This window comes from Macaca nemestrina, chromosome 20 (genome assembly GCF_043159975.1).
Source record: "Macaca nemestrina isolate mMacNem1 chromosome 20, mMacNem.hap1, whole genome shotgun sequence".
In the NCBI taxonomy this organism is placed as follows: domain Eukaryota; kingdom Metazoa; phylum Chordata; class Mammalia; order Primates; family Cercopithecidae; genus Macaca; species Macaca nemestrina.
The window spans coordinates 12,636,877-12,651,561 of NC_092144.1; the positions used below are offsets into that span (position 1 = coordinate 12,636,877).

Here is a 14,685-nt window from a genome sequence, read left to right on the forward strand (position 1 = left end):
CCATGTTGGCCAGGCTGGTCTCGAACTCCCAACATCAGGTGATCCGCTCATCTCAGCTTCCCAAAGTGTTGGGATTACAGGCGTGAGCCACCGCGCGCTGGCCCATTTGTGTCTTTTTTTTTTTCTGTGCCCAGGCTGGAGTGCAGTAACACAATAATGGCTCATTGCAGCCTCCACTTCCCAGGCTCAAGTGATCCTCCCAGTTCAGCCTCCCAAATGCCTGTGTCTTATTTGCAATCAGGCACCTAATATAAGCAGGTCCCCCATGAATACTTCCCGAGTGAGTCACAAACATTCACCAACATGACTGGGAGCTTGGTCCCTGCCAGGTGCCGGTTCGCCATGCTTTACGGGGATCATTTAGTAGAATTCCCACCAAACAACGAGAAGCTGGGCACAGATGTTATTCCCATAATGATGTAATGTGCCCCAGGACACACGCACAGGCGGGAAGGGGTGGAGCTGAGACCCAAATCCAGGCAGCACAGTTTGCAAACCCTCTGCCCCCACCCCACTCCATCTCTTGGACGATAGGCGATGAACAACTGATAGGTGGCAGAGGAAGGGACTCACCCACAGAGGCTATATCAGCCAGCTGATCCTCAGCCTCTTCGGGGTTGAGCAAATCTGTCTTGCTTTTCTTTATGGTGGCTCTCCGCAGAGCTCCAACAATGGAAACATGGCAAGAGAAAAAGACGTTACCCTTTTTGCAACACAGACCATACGGACACAGTGTGTCCTTGGATTTAACTCTCACGGCAACTGTTCTCACAGGAACTAATAGTATACCCATTTTTCAGATGTGTAAACTGAGGTTCAAGGTGGCACTATCACTTTGCTTAAAGGGGTAAAGACAAGAATCTAGTCGGGTTCAGTCTGACTCCAGGTCTGGGCCCTCGGCCACTATTTTCCCTCTGGTTTATTTATTTATTTATTTATTTACTTATTTTTGAGACAGAATCTCGCTCTGTCACCCAAGCTGGAGTGCAGTGATGTGATCTTGGCTCACTGCAACCTCCGCGTCCCGAGTCCAAGCGATTCTCCTGCCTCGGCCTCCTGAGTAGCTGAGACTACAGGCGTGCACCACCATGCCCGGCTAATTTTTGTATTATTAGTAGAGATGGGATTTTGCCATGTTGGCCAGGGCTGGTCAAACTCTTGACCTCAAGTGATTTGCCTGCCTTGGCCTCCAAAAGTGCTAGGATTACAGGCGCGAGCTGCCACACTCAGCCTCTATTTTCAAATTCTAAGAAACCTAACTTTCTTATGAAAACAGTTCACCCCTTGACCAGTAGCATACTTGCTAGGCAGGCTGCAATTTTGGGATTCTACCCTAGTATTCAAGCTATATACCCCTAGGGGCTCCATAGCAGACAGTAAGTTCAGGTGTAGACTTCCAATAACAAGATTTAGGCAACCCATGGGTAATCTCCCCTCCCCAGCTAAAACTGTAAAATTCATTTTATAACCTTCTGGGACAGAGTGCCAGTTCTTTTATTTCCCTCAAATCCCTGGGATTTTAAATCAAAAGTCATCACCCTGTCTAGCCAGTTTTCTTTCTTTTTTTTTTTTTGAGACAGAGTCTCGCTCTGTCACCCAGGCTGGAGTGCAGTGGTGTGATCTCGGCTCACTGCAACTTCCGTCTCCCAGGTTCAAGCAATTCTCGTGGCTTAGCCTCCCGAGTAGCTGGGATTACAGGCGTGTGCCACAACACCTAGCTAATTTTTGTATTTTTAGTAGAGATGGGTTTCACCATGATGGCCAGGCTGGTCTTGAACTCCTGGCCTCAAGTGATCCACCCGTCTTGGCCTCCCAAAGTGCTGAGATTACAGGCGTGAGCCACCACACCCAGCCCCTGTCTAACCAGCTTTCTAAAGTGTGAGAAGATAAATCTCGAGCAACAAATTGCGTGTTTCAGGGAGTACTATTATTTTTCTCATTGCTCTTATTATTATATTGCAGGCATATCCTTCTGGCCTATCTCTAAACTCTTTTTTTTTCTTTTGAAACAGGGTCTCACTCTGTCACCCAGGCTGGAGTGGAGTGATGCCCGCTGCAACCTTGACCTCTTAGGCTCAAGTGATCCTCCTGCCTCAGCCTCCCGAGTAGCTGGGACCCTAGGTGCGTGCGTCACCACATCCGGCTACGTTTTTATTTTTTGTAGAGACAGAACCTCACTGTGTTGCTCAGGCTGGTCTTGAACTCCCAGGTTCAAGTGTTCCTCCTGTCTCGGCCTCCCAAAGTGTTGGGATTACAGGTGTGAGCCACGGACAGACCACATCCAGCCCTATCTCTAAACTCTAGGAAGCTTTACTTTCATGAAGCCCCAGGTTGGATACACAGTGACTCTTACAGTCTGTCCCCTGACTTCCAGCTATGCTGGGCAGGTTGGGGTTTTGGACCTGTTTTTAATGGTCCTTCCTTTCATATTCAGGTTTCCAGGGGACCATGAATTGACGTCTATACTCCCAGCACTTTGGGAGGCTGAGGTGGGCAGATCACTTGAGGCAAGGAGTTCAAGACCAGCCTGGCCAACATGGCGAAACCCCATCTCTACCAACAATATAAAAATTAGCCACGCATGGTGGCACATGCCTGTAATCTCAGCTACTCATGAGGCTGAGGCAGGAGAATTGCTTGAACCTGAGAGGCAGAGGTTACAGTGAGGTGAGATCATGCCACTGCACTCCAGCCTGGGTGACAGAGCGAGACTCTGTCTCAATTTAAAAAAGAAAAAGAAAAAAAAGAAAGTCAGTCATGGTTCTGTCTGGTTAAGTTTCTGACATGGGAGACAGCAGCCCTTCACAGTAAACTGGACTTTTGGTGGGATTATTATTTATTTAGCAAGCAGAAACATTCTGACCCTATCCTAGGTGTTATTTTGCCATAATGAATATCATTCTGAGAAACAATCTCATGATCTAGGGTATTGTTTATATCATACCCATTTTGCAGGTGAGAAAAACCAAGGCACAAAGCAGAAAAAACCAGGTCCATGGTTAAAACAAAAAAGTGGAGGCCAGAATAGAGAAACTCTGCATGGAAGTCCTAAAATTCCTCCAGGAGAAACGTCCACCCCCTGGAGGATCCTTAGAACCAGTCACCTGCTCTCCCCCAACCCCCCACCACAGCTTCTCCCTTCTCCCCTGGGACCCACCCCCGAGGTGGGTTCAGAGCGGTTACCATCAAAGGGATGCCTCTGCTCCCCGTCAGTTTCATCCTCGGCGAGGATCACCTCTTCTGAAGAGGAAGAGCACAGAGTTAAGATCCCGCATTTGGAGGATGAGTTCTCTCTTGGACCGGGAAGGAGAAAGGTCAGCCCGGCCACCCCCATTCTCCCCTGGCTGATGATGACAGCTCAACCGGCCAAAAAACATGCTGCTGGGTGGTTTCTGACCTCAAGCCCCACCTCCGCCACAGTGGCAAAAGCCAACATTCTCCCCACGTCGCGCAAAATAAAAACCAGTATCCACACCACAGCTTATAAGCCCCTGCTTGATCTGATCTCCATCACCTTCCTGTCTTCCTCTCCTCCGACTCTTCCCACCTCTCACTCCGTTTCACCTGCACTGGCTTCCTTGCTGTGTCTCAAATACGCTCCGAGCTCACGGCCTTTGTACTTGTTGCCTCTGCCTGGAATGCCCCTTCCCTTGATGTCCCCACAGCTTCCTTCTTCACGTCCTTCAGGTCTCTCTACTCAAAGGTACTTTCTTAGAGAACCCTTCCCTGACCACCTTGCCTCCGACTTCCTACTCTTTTTTATTCTCTGACACGGAGTCTTGCTCTGTCGCCCAGGCTGGAGTGCAGTGGTGTGATCTCGGCTCACTGTAACCTCTGCCTCCTGGGTTCAAGTAATTCTCCTGCCTCAGCCTCCCGAGTAGCTGGGATTACAGGCATGCGCCACCATGACCGGCTAATTTTTGAATTTTTAGCAGAGACTGAGTTTCACCATGTTGGCCAGGCTTGTCTTGAATGCCTGACCTCAGGAAATCTGCCCGCCTTAGCCTCCCAAAGTGCTAGGATTATAGGCGTGAGCCACTGCGCCCAGCCAACTTCCTACTCTGTTTTATCTTCCTAGTCTTTTATCTTCCTTCTCTGAATTTGGGAGTTCCCAATATGAAATGTATTTGTTCGTTTTATCTCTCTCACTAGAATATCTGAGCTCTGAGGGCAGGGATTTGGTGTGTATTACTTACTCCCATATCCTCAGTGCTTAGATCAGTGCCTGGCACACAGCAGGTACTCCCTAAATGTTTATTAAATTGCTGAACAAATAAATATGTGTCTACTGTGTATCAGGCGCTGCTCTCCCCAAGTGGCTTAGCTGAGATTATTTTACTAAATACTCCAATAGTACTATGACGTAGGCACTATCATTGCCTCCATGTAACAGCTGAGGAAACGGAGGTACAGGGATGTGTAGTGCACGGGTAAAAAGTGGCAGGGCTGGAATGTAAACCAACGTCTGATTTCAGAATTCAAGTAATGTGATGTCAGATCCTGGCTTCATCCTAGACTTTTTCATATCAGACCCCGGATTCCTGTTGATAAAATTTGGGACTACCAATTCAGGTTCTCTTTCTCCTCCCATCACAACCCTCCCAGCTTAGCCTTCTCCAAACTGCATGACTCTCTTTGTGCTCCGTGGCCTGGGATCTCCATCCCTGGGCCCCAGGATGAAAGGGCCTCACCTGCTTTTGAGATCCACTCCATGTACCCATTGAGCTCACGTTCAATCTGTTGTTGCCGCCTCAGCTTCAGAAAAGCCCGCCGGTTCTCCACCCGTTCCCTTTCTTTGGCAAACTCCCTGCAGAAGCATAGAAAAGCCAGAGTATGGCTGTTTTGAAAATGTTAGGAAACGTGTGTGTGTGTGTGTGTGTGTGTGTGTGTGTGTGTGTGTCTGTGGATTCAGAAGTCTCTGGAGGTTAGGAGTTTTCAACAGGAGGAGTCAGGTCTTCTGGGAAAACACTGGGATATTATAGGGATGGGTGCTTCTGCCAGCTTCACATATTTCCCAACAACTGTGCCTAGGTAAAGAAAAAGGCCAGGCACAGTGGCTCATGTCTGTAATCCCAGCCCTTTGTGAGGCCGAGATGGGTGTATCATTTAAGGCCAGGAATTTGAGACCAGCCTGGACAACATAGTGGGCCCCATCTCTATGAAAAATAAAAAATTTAGCTGGGCATGGTGCATACACCTGTTGCCCTAGCTACTCAGGAGGCTGAGGCAGGAGGATTGCTTGTGCCTAGGAGTTCTAGGTTACAGTGAGCTTTATGATCGCCCCACTACACTCCAGTCTGGGTAATAAAGCTAGACACTGTTTCTAAAAAAAAAAAAAAAAAAAACAATAAAAAAGAAAAAAAATGAAAGGATAAAACCATGCCATGCCAACCACCACTGGCTGCATACCTCATTCTCATTCTCTTCATACTCTTGGCTAATAATTATTTCAGCTCTCTTTTAAGTTAGACCAATAAGCCCTACAGCAGGTTGGCTTCTCTGCCATAGGTCCCACCTCTTCCTGTTTCCCTTCTTCCTTTTCCTGTTTGGAACATGAAGTGGCCATCTTGAGGGCATGCAGCAGCCATCTTAGGACCATGAGGTATCCATGAGATTGGAAGCCTCTGGTAAAGATGTCAGAATGGAAAGCTGGAAGAATCTGGGGTTGCTGATGGTGCTATGGAACCACCATACAAGTGCCCAGACTTCTTATGGTAAGAAAAATGAAGCCCATTTATGATTAAGCCAAAAAACTCTTGGGGATAGAGGATAATATGGGTCAGGAAAATACACTGTTAGAGCACATGCTATGATTTTATATTTGGAAAATGGGGGAGAAGTAAACCCAAACTACTGGTTTTTTCAAAAAAATATAAAGAAAGTAAAGCCCATATGAACTCCCTTACTGGGTACCCCTAGCAGTACACAACCTCTGCACCTGTACATGGCTTGCTAATAACAGTCTGGTAACCCAAACAAGGGGAGAAGCCTTTTCTCTGTCTAGTGAATGAAAACAAAGCTTCAATGGCCTGTCCTTGGGAAGAAGTTGGCCAAGAGGAGTGAGTGGGATGGGGTGGGGAGTAGCAGAGACTTACCCTGACAGCACACCCAGCACAAGGTTCAGCATAAAAAAGGAGCCGATGATGATGAGGGGGATGAAGTACAACCAGTTCCAAGTGTTCCCTGAGGCATCGTTGCTCTGTAGGGTGTGAGGAGGGAAAGCAGGTGAGAGTTGACTGGGACTCAGATAGAACCTGACTGGTGAGGGATGGGGAAGCTCTTGTTCTCTTGTGGCTCTGTCTTAAATGTTCTTGGCTCGTGGAGTTCTGGGGCTGTGGCATCCCAGAGGGTGAAATGGAGAAACATTTTCTGGAGAAAACATCCAAAGGGAAAAGCTCTCTCTTAATTATGTTGCCCTCACATAACATAATTGACCTAGGAATGAGTAAGAAACACAAAAGGACTTCCCAGACCAGAGTCCAGGAGGAGAAGGAAAAAGAAAAGAAAACAAAACACAAAACCTACTGAAATGGATTAATTAATCCCTGGTTCCTTCCCTTCTCCCAACACAGTCACAGACTCTCCTTAGAGGAGATGCATGACCACAGGGTCTGATGACCTGGTGAAATCACCAAGCCAGACAGATGGCCCATGAGCCTTTTCCTTAAGTGTCTCCCTGCTGCATTCCTTGCAGCCTTAATGTCAATCACAAAAAATTCTCAGAAGTTTCAGTTCAATTTTCAAGGGGAAAAAAGTCCACAAATAGAATACTGTCTGAAACAGAAAACAGAACGCTATAGCAAGAAGGAAGTAATATGAGGGGAAGAAAATCAAGGAGAGGGGTGTGTGTGTGTGTGTGTGTGTGTGTGAGACACAGAGAGAGAGAAGGAGAGAGAGAAGAATGATAAAAACCAGCACTGAGAGAGAGAGACAGAGAGAGACAGAGAGAGAGAAAAGAATGATAAAACCCAGCACTTACAGAGTATTTATGGTGTGCTGGCACCCTCCTAAGCACATTATGTATGTTAGCGCACTTAGTCATTTAATCCTCATGATGCCTCTATGTTATAATGTCCATGTTACCATTGAGGAAACTGAGGCTCAGAAAGACAAAATCATCAGCCCAAGGTCACAGAGCTATTCAGTAATAGACATGCGATTTGAACTAGCCAGCTGGGCCCCAGAGTCCATGGGCTTAACCTCTGTGCTGGGAAGCCTTGCCTCCAGCTGTCAGGGCAGGGGTAGCCTTTCAATGGTTGATCACCCTGTGACACCTGCAGAATGCAGGCTCTCAAGAGTGGCTTTAAAAGCCCACCTTTAAAAGCATATATGACACTGCTGCTGCCTAGGAGAAAGGCTAAAATGAGAAAGAAGTTAAGATGAGGTCATTACTACTAGGTATCTGTGAAACTGTAGAGCAACTGGAACCCTCATAACCTGCCAATCGGAGGGTACCATGCTGTATTCATCTCCTGTGGCTGCTGTAACAAGGAACCACAACCTAGGTGGCTTAAACAACAAAGATTTATTGTCTTACAGTTATAGAGGCCAGAAATCCAAGATCAAGGTGTTAGAAGGGCTGGTTCCTTCTGAGGGCTGTGAGAGAGAATCTGTTTTATCCCACTCTCCTAGCTTCTGGTGGTTTGCTGGCAATCTTTGCTGATTCTTGGCTTGTAGAGGCATAATCCTGATCTCTGCCTTTGTTTAAGCATGGCATTCTTCCTCTGTGTGTGCCTGTCTCTGTGCCAAAATCTCCCCTTTTTATATGGACACCATCATATTGGATTATGGCCCACCCTAATGATCTCATTTTGGCTATTATGCAGTTTTAAAACTGCAATTACTTTGGCACCAACCTAACAATTACATGTGCAATGAATCCATTTCCAGATAAGGTCACATTCTGAGGTGCTGAGGGTTAGGACTTCAACATATGAATTTTGGGGTGAGACAATAAAACCCATAACACATGGTACAACTACTTGAAAAATTGGTGTTGAGAGTTTCTATACTAAGAGTGATTAGGTCATGCTTAACAATGGGCATATGTTCTGAGAAATGTGTCATTAGGTCATTTTGTTGTGCAAACATCATGGAGTGTACTTACACAAGCCTAGATGGTATAGCCTACTACACACCTAGGCTGCATGGTCTAGCCTATTGATCCTATGTTATTCTATGGAATACTGTAGGCAACTGTAACTCAATGGTGTATCTAAAAATATCTAAAAACGGAAAAGCTATAGTAAAAATACTGTGTGATAATCACTGTTATATATTCGGTCCATTATGGGACCACTGTTATATATTTGATCTGTTGTTCACCAAAATGCCATTATGCAGTGTATGACCATATGTACCTTTGCCAAGACCCAGTAATTCTTGGATGGTTACCTATCCAAGATCATTACAATTAGATAGTAATTCTGAATAGTTACCCAACAGAAAGCACACACAAGGACATTCATAGCAGTGGTATTCATCATAGCCCCAAACTGCAAACAATCCACATTGTTATCAACAGGAGACAGAGGATACATGCAATGAACAATGTCACAGGTCACATGAGATCTTAAAAAGTTAATGCCAAGCAAAAGAAGCCAGACAGAAAACAGCATACATGTAAGATTTCACTTACGCAAAATACAAAAACAGACTAAACTAGTGAATGATGCTCAAAGTCCTGGTAGGGGTACCCTTGCGGGGAGGTAGTGACTAGGAACTGGATATGATGGGGGGCTTCTGGGGCTGAGAAGGTTCTTTTCATCATTTGTGGGCTGGTTACATGGGTGTGTTTAGTTTGTGACAATTAATCAAACTCTTCACTTATAATCTGTGGATTTTTCTGTATGTTTATTCTACTTCAATTTTTAAAACTTTTTTTTTGTTTTTTTTGAGATGGAGTCTCGCTCTGTCACCCAAGCTGGAGTGCAGTGGCGTGATCTCAGATCCCTGCAACCTCTGCCTCCTGAGTTCAAGCAATTTTCCTGCCTCAGCATCCTGAGTAGTTGGGATTACAGGTGACCGCCACCACACCTGGCTAATTTTTGTATTTTTAGTAGCGATAGGGTTTCACCATGTTGGTCAGGCTGGTCTTGAACTCCTGACCTCCTGAGCCACCTGCTCTAGCCTCCCAAAGTGCTGGGATTACAAGCGTGAGCCACTGAGCTCGGCAAAAAATTTTTTTTTTAATAGTCAACTTTACCTTAAAAAGAAAGAAAATACTGATACGTGCTGCAACATGGGTGAACCTTGAGGGCATTATGCTATGTGAAATAAACCAGTCATAAAAGGGAAAATCCTGTATGATTCCATTTATAGGAGGTCCCTAGAGTCGTCAGAATCATAAAAACAGAAAGTAGCATGGTGGGTGCCAAGGGCTGGGGGAGGGGGAACAGGAAGTTGGCGTTTAGTGGGGACAGAGTTACATTTGGAAGATGGAAACGTTTGGGAGATGGATGGTGGTGATAGTTGCACAGCAATGTGAATGTATTATACTTAATGCCACAGAACTGTATCCTTAACAATGGTTAGGATGGCAACAGTATATTAATGGTTTCGAATAGCTAGAAGGAGGAGCTTGAATGTTCCTAACAGAAAGAAACAATAAAGGTCTGAGAAGATGAATACGCTAATTACCCCAATCTGAGCACTATGCATTATATGTATTGAAACATCACTATGTACCCCATGAATAAGTACAATTATGACTTGTCAATTAAAAAATATTAAAAAGTTAAAAAAAATAATTAGGATGGTAAATTTTATGTCTTGTGGGTTTGCCACGGATACCGAAAAAAAAAAAAAAAAAGCCCTGAAAATAAAACTAACCAAGCCAACTTTAATCATGGACACAGACAGGTTCTGGGGACAATGAACGTGCCAGCCACCAGCCCACATCATTGTTTTAACAGGCCCAGAAATGCGAATGCTTAGCTTCTGGAAGGTTCTGGGAGAAAGAACCGAGTCAGCAGAACCATGGCTGGACAGAAGGCAGCACTGGCTTTGTGCTTCTCTCTCTGTCACTGTGGCGGCTGAGGGCTTCTCGTTCCCATTTCTCAGGGCTAAATATAGCCCAGGGAATGAAACTCTGCACCGGCCACCAGTAGGGAGACTGTGAGCCGTCACGAGGGGCAGGCTCAGATGACAGGGACAGGGTGGAGGATGGGGGAGAGGGACAGGACTGAACAGGGAAAAGCAGCCAAGGCCCTTCCATGCCAAGGCAGCCCGTCCATCTCAGATGCTGCCAACAAGACTCGAATCTGCCCTTGTCCGGGTCCCCGACAGGCTTGGGGACCTCTGGGCACAGGACACGCTACCCAGCACCACAACAGACACACATGGAGGTTTGGACTGTTTGAGCTCATTTAATCCTCTCATGAACCCCATGAACTGCCATTTAATCCTCTCATGAACACCCTCCCGGGTGAGAAAACTGAGGCATAGAGAGATCTTTTTTTTTTTTTTTTTTTTTTTTTTGAGATGGTGTCTCACTCTGTCACCCAGGCTGGAATGCAATGGTGCTATCTTGGCTCACTGCAACCTGCACATTCTGGGTTCAAGCAGTTCTCCTGCCTCACCCTCCCAAGTAGCTGGGATTATAGGTGCTTGCCACCATGCCCAGCTAATTTTTCTATTTTTAGTAGAGGCAGGGTTGCACCATGTTGACCAGGCTGGTCTCGAACTCCCAACCTCAGGCGATCCACCCACCTCGGCCTCTCAAAGTGCTGGGATTACAGGTGTGAGCCACCGCGCCTGGCCGAGAGATCAAATTACATGCCCACAGTTCTGTTGTGGGTTGCAGTTGGTCCCCGCAGAAAGATGCATTGAAGAAGTCCTAACCCCTGGTACCTATGAATTGGAAATAGGGTCTTTGCAGATGGAATCAAGTTAAAATCAGGTCATTAGGGTGGACCCTTATCCTACCTGACGGGTTTCTTTATAGGGGACATCTGGGCAGAGCGCAGTGGCTCACATCTGCAGTCCCAGCTACTCAGGAGGCTGAGGTAGGAGGATTGCTTGAGGTCAGGAGTTTGAGGCTGCGGTGAGCTATGATTGCGCCACTGCACTCCAGCCTGGGAGACAGAGCAAGACCCTGTCTCTAAAATAAATAAATAAACAAACAAATAAATAATAAGAAAAGGAGAAACCTGGGCACAGAGACAGCCTCGCACAGAGGGAGAAGGTCATGTGAAATGGAGATGAAGGCGGAATTAGGGCGATGTGTCTACAAGAGAAGGAACACCAAGGATTGTTGGCAAACCACCAGAAGCTACAAGATAGGCAAGAAGGGACTTCAGACCAGGTCTCAGAGGCACCATGGCCCATCTGACCTTGATGATCTTTGGACACCTGGCCTCCCGAACTGCAAGAGAATAAATAAATTTCTGTTGTTTTCAGCTACTGTATTTGTGGTTCTTTGTTATGCAAGCTACGGGAAATAAATGAAGTCACTCAGCTACTAAATGGCAGAGGGGGCCTCCAACCCTCCCACCTCTCTGCTTTTATCTCCTCCCCTTTTCCCTTGCTCACTCCGTTCCAGCCACCTGGCTTCCTTGCAGTTCCTCAACCATGCCAAGCACAGTCCTACCTCAGGGCCCTTGCACAGGCTGTTCCCCCTGCCTGGAATGCTCTTCCCTGAGACTGCTACATGGTTCCCCCTCACCTCCTTCAGGTTTTTTACTCAAATGCCACCTTCTGAGGGAGGCCTCCCCTGATGGCCTTTTATAATTGCATCCCCCATTTCTGGTCCCCACTTCCTGTTTCTTTTTTCCCTTTTGCATTTCACCACTTACACACTTTACTTATTTCTCTTGTTCTCTCGTCTTCCTGGCTGGAATGTCCATTCAACAAGGGGGAGGGGCTTTGTCCTTTTTGTTCCCTGCTGTATTCCTGTATTCCCAGCCCCCTAGGACAACATCTGGCACACAGTTGGTGCTCAATAAGTGGTGTCTGTTGAATGACTGATTGAGAGTTGGGTCCAAGTTCCCTGCATAGCTCAGTCGTCAACCCCAAGCCAAGTTCCCTCCTGAATTCTCATCTGCACCATCCTCTCTGGGGAGTGGGCTTCTGCTGCCTGATTTTAGAGACACTTTTTCTCTTTCAGACTCATTCAATTATTCAATTCCATACTCTGGATTCAACAATTCACAGGGAAGAAGCTGGTGGAAGGCTGGGTGCAGTTTTGGATTAGGAGATGGGTTTTCCCTGGTTTGGGGGTGGGGGTGGGTGGATTTTGTTCAGGAGCAAAATGAAAAGTACATTTTACAAGCACGAAGACTGGAGATGCCATGGCTGTTCTACGATAATTCATCAGCAAAGATGGGGTCACAGATCTCCTCTCCTGGTTCTCATCTCTTCTTTGGCAGTTCAAGTAAAGGGAGGGATATGCACAAGTCTGGATTCAGGGAGGAGAGTGGGGGAGGATGGCTTGCTCATTTGTTAAATTCATTAATAATACTGGGAAGGATGTGCTCGAGAGATCACCTTTTCTTTCTTCCAAGGGCTCAAAGAGTTCTGCTGCCTGGAACACTGTTCCCCATTAATGCTGCCATCAAATATTTCCAGCAATATGGCGGGATGGTCCTTCCTGGTCCCTTTGGGGTTGGCTGAGGACATGCTAAGTGCTGGTCAATGAGGAGTGAGTGGAAATAGCTATCACTTTGGAGCCAGAGCAGTGAATTTTTAGTGTAGGACCTTCTGGCATTCCTTTTTCCCTTCTGGAAGAGCAAATGGCAATATTCTAGGTGATTAGCTAGGTCCCAAGTGACTACACTGAACAGAGCCCCCCTTCTTCCCCACTGCCAACCTGCACTGGACATGTAGCATGAGCAGGAAATACATCTGTTGTTAAAAGTCATGGAGGCTTTGGGGATGTTTGTTACTGCAGCATAACTTGGCTGCCCTGACCAATACATCTTTCTAATTAATTTTTTATATTTTGTAGAGAGGGGGTCTCTATGTTGCCCAGGCTGATCTCAAACTCCTGGAGTCAAGTGATCCTCCTGCCTCAGCCTCCCAAAGTGCTGGGATTACAGGCATGAACCACCACAATCAGCCAGATTGATACAGTTTGATATCTCCATAGTTTGCTCCTTCACCTCCTTTTTTTTTTTTTTCAGATGGAGTCTTGCTCTGTTGCCCAGCCTAGAGTGCAATGGTGTGATCTCAGCACACTGCAGCCTCTACCTCCTGGGTCCAAGCGATTCTCTGCCTCAGCCTCCTGAGTAGCTGGGATTAGAGGCACCCACCACCATGCCCAGCTAATTTTTGTATTTTTTAAAATAGAGACGAGATTTCACCATGTTGATCAGGCTGGTCTCGAACTCCTGACCTCAGGTGATCTACCTGCTTTGGCCTCCCAACGTGCTGGGATTACAGGCATGAGCCACCGCACCCAGCCTCCTTCTGGTCTTTCTTAAATGCCAACTTCTGATTGACTCTTTTATGGATCCCATGAGGCAGGTGAGAAAGTGTCTGTCTCCTGCATGTCTGATGGAGAACATACATTCTTCTCATCAGCACCTGGACATTTTCCAAGACAGACTGTATGTTAGGCCACAAAACAAGTCTCAACAAATTCTAAAATACTGGAATTCTGTCAAGTATCTTCTCGGACTACCCTGGGGTAAAACTAGAAATCAATACCAAGAAAAATTCAGAAATGATGCAAATATATGACTATTAAACAACATGCTCCTGAATGACCATTGGGTCAGTGAAGAAATTAAGATGGAAATTTAAAAACTTTTGGAAATGAATGAAAACAGAGACACAACACACCAACACTTGTGAGATGCAGCAGAAGCAGTGCTGAGGGAAGTTTACACTTGACCTTAGCTAAAGGGCCAAGAAGCAATTAAGAGGGAAGTTTATAGCATCAGATATCTACATCACAAAAAACAGAGGCCGGATGTGGTGGCTCACGCCTGTCATCCCAGCACTTTAGGGGGCTGAGGCAGGAGGATCTCTTGAGCTAGGGGTTTGAGATCAGCCTGGGCAACACAGTGAGACCCCGTCTCTAAAAAATAAAAATAAAAAAAATTAGCTGGGTGTGGTGCTGTGCACGTCGTCCCAGCTACTGGGGATGCTGAAGTGAGAGGTTCGCTTGAGCCCAGGAGGCAGAGGTTGCAGTGAACCAAGATCACGCCACTGCACTCCAACCTGGGCACCACAGTGAGACTCTGTCTCAAAAAAGTAAAAAAACAAAACAAACAAACAAAAAAAACTACAAAGTAAGAACCCAACACGTACCTCAAGGAGCCAGAAAAGCAAGAACAAACCAAACCCAAAGTTAGCAGAAGAAAGGTCAAGTTCAAGATCACAATCAGTCAATTATTTCTGTCCTCTGAACCTCTGCCTGGAGCAACTCTGCCTTTAGGTCTTTGCTTGGCCAATTTCTTCTTATCACTCAACCCTTAGATCCACTGTGCCCCCGTCAGAGAAGCCTTCTTGGACCTCTCAATCAAAAGGACTTGCCCCTTCCTGCAGCTCAGCCAGACATCTCATTCTCTTCCCAGCACGTTCCACTGTCTGAATCATCTTGTCAACTTACGCACTTCAAGATTGTCATCTTGAACATCAGCTCCTCGACGGTAGAAATTTTCCTGTCTTAATCCCAGTGTCCAGATCAGCACCAGGCACATAGTAGGTGCTTGCTAAGCATTAGTTGCATAGTCAATACAA

At 46.3% G+C, this 14,685-nt stretch overlaps 1 protein-coding gene across 11 annotated transcripts in view; it reads right to left on the minus strand.

Moving 5' to 3' along the window:
- LOC105499905 (calcium voltage-gated channel subunit alpha1 A) overlaps nucleotides 1–14,685 on the minus strand; it is a 433,831-nt gene that overhangs the window by 135,011 nt on the left and 284,135 nt on the right. For 8 of the 11 annotated variants that reach the window (XM_071087271.1, XM_011710297.3, XM_071087270.1 and 5 more), the window contains 4 exons: nucleotides 6,096–6,199; nucleotides 4,692–4,807; nucleotides 3,184–3,240; nucleotides 574–669 (listed from right to left, as the gene is read on the minus strand). In XM_071087271.1, coding sequence (XP_070943372.1) covers nucleotides 574–669; nucleotides 3,184–3,240; nucleotides 4,692–4,807; nucleotides 6,096–6,199 — 373 coding nt within the window. The remainder of the gene's footprint in view (nucleotides 1–573; nucleotides 670–3,183; nucleotides 3,241–4,691; nucleotides 4,808–6,095; nucleotides 6,200–14,685) is intronic. The other 3 variants (XM_011710610.3, XM_071087269.1, XM_071087268.1) reach the window with 1 other exon arrangement.